Source organism: Hemibagrus wyckioides, linkage group LG19 (genome assembly GCF_019097595.1).
Source record: "Hemibagrus wyckioides isolate EC202008001 linkage group LG19, SWU_Hwy_1.0, whole genome shotgun sequence".
Lineage (NCBI taxonomy): Eukaryota > Metazoa > Chordata > Actinopteri > Siluriformes > Bagridae > Hemibagrus > Hemibagrus wyckioides.
The window spans coordinates 22,268,943-22,278,942 of NC_080728.1; the positions used below are offsets into that span (position 1 = coordinate 22,268,943).

At 42.5% G+C, this 10,000-nt stretch overlaps 1 protein-coding gene across 4 annotated transcripts in view; it reads right to left on the minus strand.

Annotated features, from left to right (window-relative positions):
* Nucleotides 1-10,000, minus strand: part of nav3 (neuron navigator 3) — a 219,433-nt gene that overhangs the window by 168,239 nt on the left and 41,194 nt on the right. The window contains exons 1-3 of one of the 4 annotated variants that reach the window (XM_058417159.1): nucleotides 8,900-9,494; nucleotides 8,600-8,756; nucleotides 7,407-7,759 (exon numbers count right to left, since the gene is read on the minus strand). In XM_058417159.1, coding sequence (XP_058273142.1) covers nucleotides 7,407-7,478 — 72 coding nt within the window. In that variant the 5' untranslated portion in view covers nucleotides 7,479-7,759; nucleotides 8,600-8,756; nucleotides 8,900-9,494. Of the gene's footprint in view, nucleotides 1-7,406; nucleotides 7,760-7,987; nucleotides 9,495-10,000 lie in introns of those variants that run through there. The other 3 variants (XM_058417158.1, XM_058417160.1, XM_058417161.1) reach the window with 3 other exon arrangements.

Sequence of the window (10,000 nt, forward strand, 5' to 3'; positions counted from 1 at the left end):
CACATACACAACACACATACACACACAAATACACAACACACATACACACACAAATACACAACACACACACACATACACACACACAAATACACAACACACACACACACAAATACACAACACACACACACACAACACACATACACACAAATACACAACACACAAATACACACATACACACACAAATACACAACACACACACACACACACAACACACATACACACACACATACACAACACACATACACACATACACACACACAAATACACAACACACACACATACACACATACACACACAAATACACAACACACATACACACACACAACACACACACATACACACACACAACACACACACATACACACACACAAATACACAACACACACACACAAATACACAACACACACAAACACAAACACACACACACATACACACACACAAATACACAACACACACACACACAAATACACAACACACACACACACTCACACATACACATATATAACATGTAGAATTATACACTGATCAGGTATAACACTTATTCTAGGAGGACAATTATACAATATACAATAATACACAATATAGTGTAGGTGGATTTAATGTTAGAAGTGTGTTATTAGTCATTTGTGCAATCAATATTGGAAAAAATAAACACTTTGGTCGTTTTTAAAGACATCTAATCAGCACAGTGACAATACACCGATCAGCCATAACATTATGACCACTGAGAGGTGAAGTGAATAAGACTGAGTATCTCCTCATCATGGCCCCTGTTAGTGGGTGGGATATATTAGGCAGCAAGTCAACATTTTGTCCTCAAAGTTGATGTTAGAATCAGGAAAAATGGACAAGTGTAAGGATTTGAGTGAGTTTGGACCAAAAGGCCCAAATTGTGATGACTAGACAACTGGATCAGAACATCTCCAAAACTGCAGCTCTTGTGGGGTGTTCCCGGTCTGCAGTGGTCAGTATCTATCAAAAGTGGTCCAAGGAAGGAACAGTGGTGAACCAGAGACAGGGTCATGGGCGGTCAAGGCTCATTGATGAACGTGGGGAGAGAAGGCTGACCCGTGTGATCTGATCCAACAGACGAGCTACTGTTGATCAAACTGCTGAAGAAGTTAATGCTGGTTCTGATAGAAAGGGGTCAGAATACACAGTGCAGGACGGGTCAGGGCTGTTTTGGCAGCAACGCAATATCTGGCAGGTAGTCATAATGTTATGCCTGATTGGTGTATATTATTAAGTGCTGAGATTGAGGTCTCTGTGTCTTACAACTAGTTAAAAAATTCCACCTTCTGCCCACCGCACACACGCTAAAGAACATTTGTAACATCGTGTCAGTTTGTTATACAAACGTGAGAAACATCGTCTCGGCTTTTCAACGCTCATAAATAAATAAATTCTATAAGAATATAACTTGCCGTGCTTTTTACACAAGAGACCCTACGCTTCTTCTCATTTATTTCACTGTAGAAAAAAGAAAAAAAAAAACCTAGTTGGTGGCTAAATTCTCCACAGAAGCTAATTATGAAAATGAATTTTAATGATTGCATGAATTTTTCTGACATCATTTTGAACCCAGCTCTCTGATTGGCTGTTTAACACAGAAGCCAAGCAAGCCTAGCGCTGGACTGCTATACATCATCCATGAAATGTTATAAAAAAACAAAGAACATTTTCGCTAAGCTAGTCAGCTTGGCTACATCCCAAACTTCTCACTACTGCACTGAACAGTCTGAACTACTGGGATGTGATATTTAGTAAAGTATTGATTCGGGAAACCTTTGATTTTCTTGATTGGGTTCTGAAACTGCTGCCCCCTGCTGGTGCAGAAAGTTATTTTATTTCATGCAGGAGGCAAACACACGTGTATGAGGAGTGTGTTCAGTGCTTTAGCTGCACACAGTTCTCACAGATAAACATCTGCACTTCGGAATAATACACGAGGAGTGACATCCAGCCTGAGGGCTTCCTGAGAGACTGCAGAAAACATACACAGAAAATAGAGGACAGGGGGTTCACCAGGTAACACACACACACACACATTTATATAAATGTTGAATTATGAAATATAGTCGATATGAATTCCACTGCTCAAACATATCTCAATATTTCCTTACATTCCTCTTTAATTTATTTATTACATTCATGAACCTCACACCTACACATAACCGCACCAGCAGAATTAAAGGCTTCTTTAGCATTAGTATGCTAACACCATCCTCCATTGAAATGCAGCATGTGCTAGCTTCAGGTTAAGTGGGTTCATCACTTCACTTTAAACGAAGCAGTTAGCAGAGCTCATGGTGGGAAGATAAGAGGATCAAAAAAAAATATCTGCACACCTGCACTACGTGAGAAGTAAAAATACTTCCATTAACACACACACACACACACAATATTAGCACATGCACATCCATCACTTCAGGCTAGCCTCGATCACAATCTAACAGCTATAATGCAGTCTGCTATCAACACGCATGCAGTGAGCTGTAAAAATGCTGGTGCAGGAGAATCCAGCCAGATAAAAACAGGATTTATGAGCAGTTGGGGGATTACAGTGTGGCGTGCTAATGCAGCTAAACACTTTATAAAACACTGATTGTGAGGACCATTAAATGCAGCACGCTGTGTGACGGGGATGAAAAAAATAGCTCTGTAACTGCAGACTGGATCGCTGGAGGATTGAGTCGAAACCTTCAAAGACTTCACAAATACATTCTCCTAAAAGACCTTTTTATTCTAAGCAACTGAACCCTTGAAGCCTACACCAGGGGTAGCTGTGGACCTGCTGTTGTGACACAGGCCTGCTAGCTCACAGGGGTTCCAGTGCTAATGTTATTAATATTACTAGCAGCAGTAGTATAGTATATCCACTATTTGCAGACAGAAACAGATCAGCATTAATATTAACACCATTTCATGTAGGCCCTGTGCCACCTCCTCGAGGCCTGGACTCCACGGTCGTTACCAGATCCTTCAATCCTGGAAGTTGTGAGGTGGAGTCTCCATGGATCAGACTTTCTTGTTTTACAGACGCTTGATCTGATTAAGATCTAGGGAATTTGAAGGCCAAGTCACCAGGGCTGTCATGTTCCTCAAACCGTTCTTGATGAATAATGTTTGAAGGTGTGTCAGAGACCTTTTGACATTAGGGAACACCTGGTTTAGGTTTAGGTACTTGTGAAACACCCACATGAACTTCAGGACCCCAGGTTTCCCTGCAGAACTTTGTCCAGATCATCTGCCTCCAACAGCTCATAGTACATCCTGGTACCATCTCATCCCCAGGTTAGAGCTTCACACACACCTGACCTCCACATGAAGTAAAAGAAAACATGATTCATCAGACCAGGTCTCCTTCTTCCATCTCTCCATAGTCCAGTTCTGATGATCATGTGTCCATTGTAGGAGCTTTCTCCCAGGTCCAGCGTTCACTTTTTCAGCGGTTTGTGCTACAGTAGCTCTTCTGTGAGCTCAGACCAGACGGTCTCGTCTCCATGAGTCCTGCGTCCCCATGACCCTGCCTCTGGTTCACTGGATCTTCTTCCTTGGAGCACTTTTGCTAGGTTTTGATCATTGCACATCAGGAACACCATGAGACCTGCTGTTATGGAGAAGCTCTGACTCAGTCGTCTAGACATCACAATCTGCCCCTGGATGAAAAGTCACTCAGATCCTGACAGGTACCACTGTGAGGAGATCATCAACACTCTTTACTTCACCTGTCAGTGGGTTTCATGTTACTCAATATGACAAATGATATAAAATAACAACATGTTCGTGGGTTGTGGAAATCTGTACTGAGAAAATTAAACATCCCAAAGTCCAGAAATGTTTTGAAATGAGAAACCTTTAGAGTATTCTAGTAGTTCTTATGGGTAATGGTGGAATCATCTACAGAAGGTTCTAACTGGGATCTTGTGGCATTTCATACTGTGATGGAAACTAGTAGAGATTTTTGATTTTTTTGGGAATGGTAAACCATATTTAAATTCACTAAATGCACATGAACATAGTGACGACGATCCGAAGGTCCAGGTCTCGTTTCTGCGTTTTTATTTGAGCGAGTCTCCTTTTTTTCCCGCCACTGAGCTTCATGATTCACACTAACTGAGATTAAAGCTCATTTTCAGCACGGTGATATCTGGCAGGATTTCAGCACTCGGCTCCCACCAGAGCAGATACCTGCTGCATAATACATGTTCACATTAGCGTGTAAACTCGGCTACATGATTCCCACTAAACCACACAGGATCATATGTCATGCAGGTGGATATTAAATCCAGCTTCCATGCCAGAGTTCCTCCGCTCACTGCTTCTGTTTTTGCTAATAGCACTGCGCTCCTTATGGGAATGTATTATAAAGGGAAGCTGCAGTAGAAAGGAGCAAATAATCTCTGTAATTGTCCATATTTGTCTTGTCTAGTGGTGTTAGAGTTTGTAATTCCACTCGGGAATTCGGTTTCATTTTGCAGTACATTGTGGGATTTCTTCAGTGCACTGGATATGCTATAAGCACCATTACACAATAACGCTTTCTACAGAGTGCTGAAGATTCTTTTCCTATGTTCGTGTTCCAAACCACACACCTTATTCACTATTTAGTGCACATAATCACTATCATCATTCCACTGTGGGCATGTCCCAAACCACACACTTTTACACTATGCAGGCTACACAGACACCATCATCAGTCCAATGTGGGCGTGTCCCAAACCACATACCCTATTTACTATATAGTGCACATATACACCATTATCAGTCCACTGTGGGTGTGTCCCAAACCACATACCCTATTTACTATACAGGCAACATGGACAGCATCATCATTTCACTGTGGGTGTGTCCCAAACTGAACAACCTTTTCACTAAATAGTGCACATAAACACCATTGTCAGTCCGTTGGACTGTGTCCCAAACCACACATTTACTCACTATACAGGCTACACAGACACCAACATCAGTCCACTGTGGGTGTGTCCCAAATTGAACACTTACTCACTATACCGGCTACATAAACACCAACATCAGTCCACTGTGGGTGTGTCCCAAACTACGCATTTATACACTATACAGGCTACATAAACCCCATCATCAGTCCACTCTGGGTGTGTCCCAAACCACACACCCTATACAACAAGTGGATTCCAATGATGTAAACACACAGAATTAGCATAAAAGGTAGCTGAAACATTTTTAAAATTATTATAATCAAAAAGTCTTTATATCGACATGATCAGATTGAAATTAGCATAATTATGTGTGTGTGTGTGTGTGTGTGTGTCTTTTTCTAAACCTTTTAGCAACCAGTATATGCTAACGAGCAGAAAACACAGATGAACATCTACTCTGTTTTTATTAGCCACTAATGCTCTGAGCTCACACACTCTGGGGAGGAAGTGGACTTTTCATCGCCACCTCATTAACCAGAACCAGGTCAGCCTAACACACACACACACACACACACACAATTTCATACTACCTTAATCTTATCTAGTTTCAGTTTTTAGTTCCGTCTTCTCCTCCTGGATCCCTGTGTGTCCTGATTTTCCCACTCACCTATTTCCCTCACTTTCCTTACACTCACTAGGGTCCTGAATTTCCTAGTCCCCTTTTTCTTTCAGTGTCCCTAGTGCCTAAGTGTCTATATTTTCCTTGTTCTCTACTATAATGATCCTGATCTGACCAGTTCCTTTCATTTCACTAGTTTAAAAAGTGTCCAGATTTTCTTAGTCCCCTAATTCTGCTGCTGTACTGGATCTTCAAATACAACTAACTTTAAATTTCTAACCAACGTCCCAAGTTCTACAATCTCCCTCACTTTCCCAGTCCCACTAGTGTCCTGCAAAATCTTCCTAATTTCCCTATTCCCTCTAATGTCTTGATTTTCCAGGTCCCCTGTGTATTAAAATTAATCTAGTCATTTTAGATAGATAGATAGATAGATAGATAGATAGATAGATAGATAGATAGATAGATAGATAGATGGATAGATGGATAGATAGATAGATAGACTTTATTGATCCTGTGAGGGATGTGTTCTTGTGTTACAGCAGCTTTTCTGGCCCTTTCCTATTCCCACTACTCTACCGCTTCTCCTCATCCCCTATATTTACATATCTCCCTACTCCCACTAGTGTCCACATTCTCCTACACAGGGAGGTTTAAACAGAGGGTTTATCGTACATCAGCCTCCTCACTTCTGTAATTCACCACGTTCTTCTGTTCCCTCGCTCTTGCCTTGCTCATCGGTGATTGCGTCCATGTTTTTCCAGCAGCCCAGAAACACAATTATTTAGTAAATGGATCTTTCAGCAAACTGAAGTTGCTGCAGTGTAATGCCTCGATACACACACACACACACACACACACACACACAGTGACTAGCACACGTCTGGGAGTTTAAGTGGTCCTCTCTTTACAGTGTAATCTGGAGGCTGGGGGATATAAGAACACCCGGTGTGAAGGTAATGTTTCAGCATAATGACTCTGTCTTTGTTTCAGCGCTGCTCAGCGGTACGCTAATACAAGCACACAGACACACTCTCTGTATCTGCAGCTATGGTTTCTTTAGAAGATCAGGAACCTTTTGAGGAACTATAGAATTCCGGACCCATCCCGAATGAGCTCCTGAACGAGTTTGTGCTAAAATGATCATTTACAGATTGTTGTCTTATTATTCAAAGGCAGCTTAAGTTTTTAGCCACAGCTCTAACACTTGATGATGTCATTAGTTATTAATTGTCACATGAAAGCAGAATAATCACCACTCTGGAGATGTAACTGATAACCGCTTCACTGTGGATCGATTGAGGATGTTGTGCTTCCTGTGGATGTGAGACGTTGATGGTGAAATTAATCACCACGTGATGATCTGCCATCACTTTACACACCACAGTTACGATGAACCTCAGGTGTCTGTGGTGCAGCTGAAGTTCTACACCAAGCTAGCTTTAAACTCCTCCCAACGTGAAGCAACATCACAATCAATTTTGCATTAAGGTAGAACATCTGGAAGCTGTTCTTTAATGTTCTTTGTCACATATACATTACAATACAGTGAAATTCTTTCTTCACATATTACAGCTTTGGAACTTGCGGTCAGATCCCAGGGTCAGCCATGATGCAGCTTAGCAGTGCTGGGACTCGAACCCTGTGAAGTCCCAGCAAGGAGCCCTGCCCACAGTCTACCCATGCCCCGCCCACACCCAGACACACTCTGCCCATGTCCCACCCACACTCCACCCCCATGTTACAGTTCAGTCAAGACCTTCAGCTTCCTCATCAACCAACACAAAAGAAAAGCAAGCCAATGAAAGGATAGAGGAAGAGATATAAGAAGATAAACGAAGAGACAAATCCGTCCACCTGAGAGGAAGGAGAAGAGAACAGCATTTTACCTTTTTTTGATCCTCCAGCTTTTGACTTGTGGACTTTTTAACATGCTTTCCGCTGTCGGGTTGTACATCCATCACTGTCGGGACAATAATATCTCCAAAGGACCGAGAGAGAGCAAGGGAGGAGACTAAAGGAGTGTGTAGGAGCGAGGGAGGCCGTGGGTCACATCTTTTCCTCCAGTAGTAACAAACGAGAGGAGAGAAGAGAAGACGAGAAGAGAGGAGTCTGATGTTATCGGCAATCTGGGTAGCGCAACATCATTTTCATCATCCACCAGCATCCACCCACAAGTGATGTTCTGTTCACTTCATCCTCCACTTTTCTCCTCGTTTCATGGAAATCACTCACTCCACATCTGGAAGAGAAAAATGTTTCTTTATAGGTTTAGCAATTTATTTGTACTTAGCAGCAATTGTTCTTTTCTTCTACATGTCTTAATTCATACAATCCACCATCCATCCATCAAAATATTAATTAATCCATCCAGTCTTCAGCAGAAACTCGGGCGTAATGAAGCAACAGCGCAGCGTTTCAGAACTGTTTACAGTATACGCTAAACTATTCTTTATTTATTTAAACCAACCTGCTGTTTCTAAAACAGAAGTAGGGCGATCGAAGCGGATCTGCCCTGGAGGCTGAGTGTGATCCCTGTTCACTGGATTAAAAATAATTCTTGTACTGCGTAAAACACAACAACGCTGCAGAGGATGTTCACTTCCTCTCAGAGCTCAAACGGAAAACAGCAGAAACACGCCTCAGGAGGAATCTGTCCATCTCCTCAATCCATCTATCTCCTCAGTCCACCTGGATATCAGTCCATCCATCTGTTTCTCCTTCCATTTGGAGACACACTGGACCTGATTAGTCTAGTCCAATCTCAGCGCAAATTCTGGGCTTGTTTTAGGGGTTTGGTGGTTGTTTGTGGGGCTGTGGGATGTTATGTGTGTGTGTGTGTGGTGGTGGTGGTGGTAGTGGGGGGGTTGCTCCCACACACACGTTTCTGTACACAATATTCCACGCAACACCTTTCCACATGTTACCCCACCCACCCCGGGTCCTACTCACACCCGCTCCGAGTGGGTCTCGAACCCAGGTCTCTGGCATGGGAGGCGGGCACACTAACAGGAAGCTAAAGTCTGCAGCCACTAGCATCAGTCACTAGTGCACTTCTTGAGATCAGGGGAGTGACGTTTACCTGCACAGCACCTACTGCTGGCCTCCATTACATATACACACACACAGGTCTGTAAAATACTGGAGCTTCTTCTGCTTCTTCTTTCTCTGTGGTATAAAGACTCCAGTGGTCATTACAGCTCTCTCTGGAGGCCGGGCGTGGCACCGCACAGGAATATCTGAGAAAAAGAAGGCCGATTCATGAATAAGAAGATTGTTACTGGGACTAAACAAGCATTTTTCAGGATGTTCTCAGTGCAATCCTGTCCAATCCCTTCCCTGAAGCCGGCAGGATCCTGACGAGTCGAGCTAATCATGTTACCCGTGTGTGTGGATAGCTTTCTCTCGTGATGTGGAACGTGCTGTAATTTGGTTCCAGAGCCCCCAGTTTTCTAAAAAAAAAAACAATAGTCAGCTTTCTGATCAAGTTCTGAGCTCGAAAGCAGCTTTAACAATCCAGAAACAAACCAAATTAAAGAATTAAACCAAAATATCAAACTTTGTGTTTAATCTTGACTCATTAACTACAGAACAACTTCTGTAACAACTTCAAACATTTAAAACTTTATAAAAATCAATAACAGCATGTTATTAACAAAAACACTAACAGCATGGTGCAGTAAAACACTTTCCTTTTATTCCCGCCTGTTCATTTTCAGCCTTTTCTCTTTTTCTTTCATTTCACTAAGAGAACACATTTCCTCCCATTCATAAAATCCTTCCATTTCTCCATGGACATGTTTGAGTAGCATGACTCTAATTCCCTGGAGGAAGAGGGACCTCGCGGTGACGAGCTGAAACGGAAAACCTCGCCACTGCATCATCTCAAAGCTTCACGCGTAATTAACTGACGCTAAATTCCCTTCTGTTGGATCTCGCTAAAACACGTCTCACACAGAGAAGACCAGATTTTCCATCTGCTGTAAAACTCTTCCTGTTTAGCTCTGATTGGTGCGCTCCTGCCCTGCCTCTGACCCCTCATTCATTATTCTAATAATCAGCAGTTCCTGTCAGCTGTTTCTCTCTTCCTCTTCAGTGCAGTGGAGTTTCACGTCTCCTCGTGTCTGTTTCTTCACTTCCTGAATTTTGAGGAATTGTAGTTATTGATATGATTGCTTGATTCTTCCTCCAACTATACGTTTATTCAACTGTTCATTTTTTCTATCCATCCATCCATCCATCCCATCAGCCATCCACAAATGTCTATCCATCCCATCAGCCATCCACAAATGTCTATCCATCCCATCAGCCATCCACAAATGTCTATCCATCCCATCAGCCATCCACAAATGTCTAGCCATCCATCCATCCCATCAGCCATCCACAAATGTCTATCCATCCATCCATCCCATCAGCCATCCACAAATGTCTATCCATCCCATCAGCCATCCACAAATGTCTATCCATCCATCCATCCCATCAG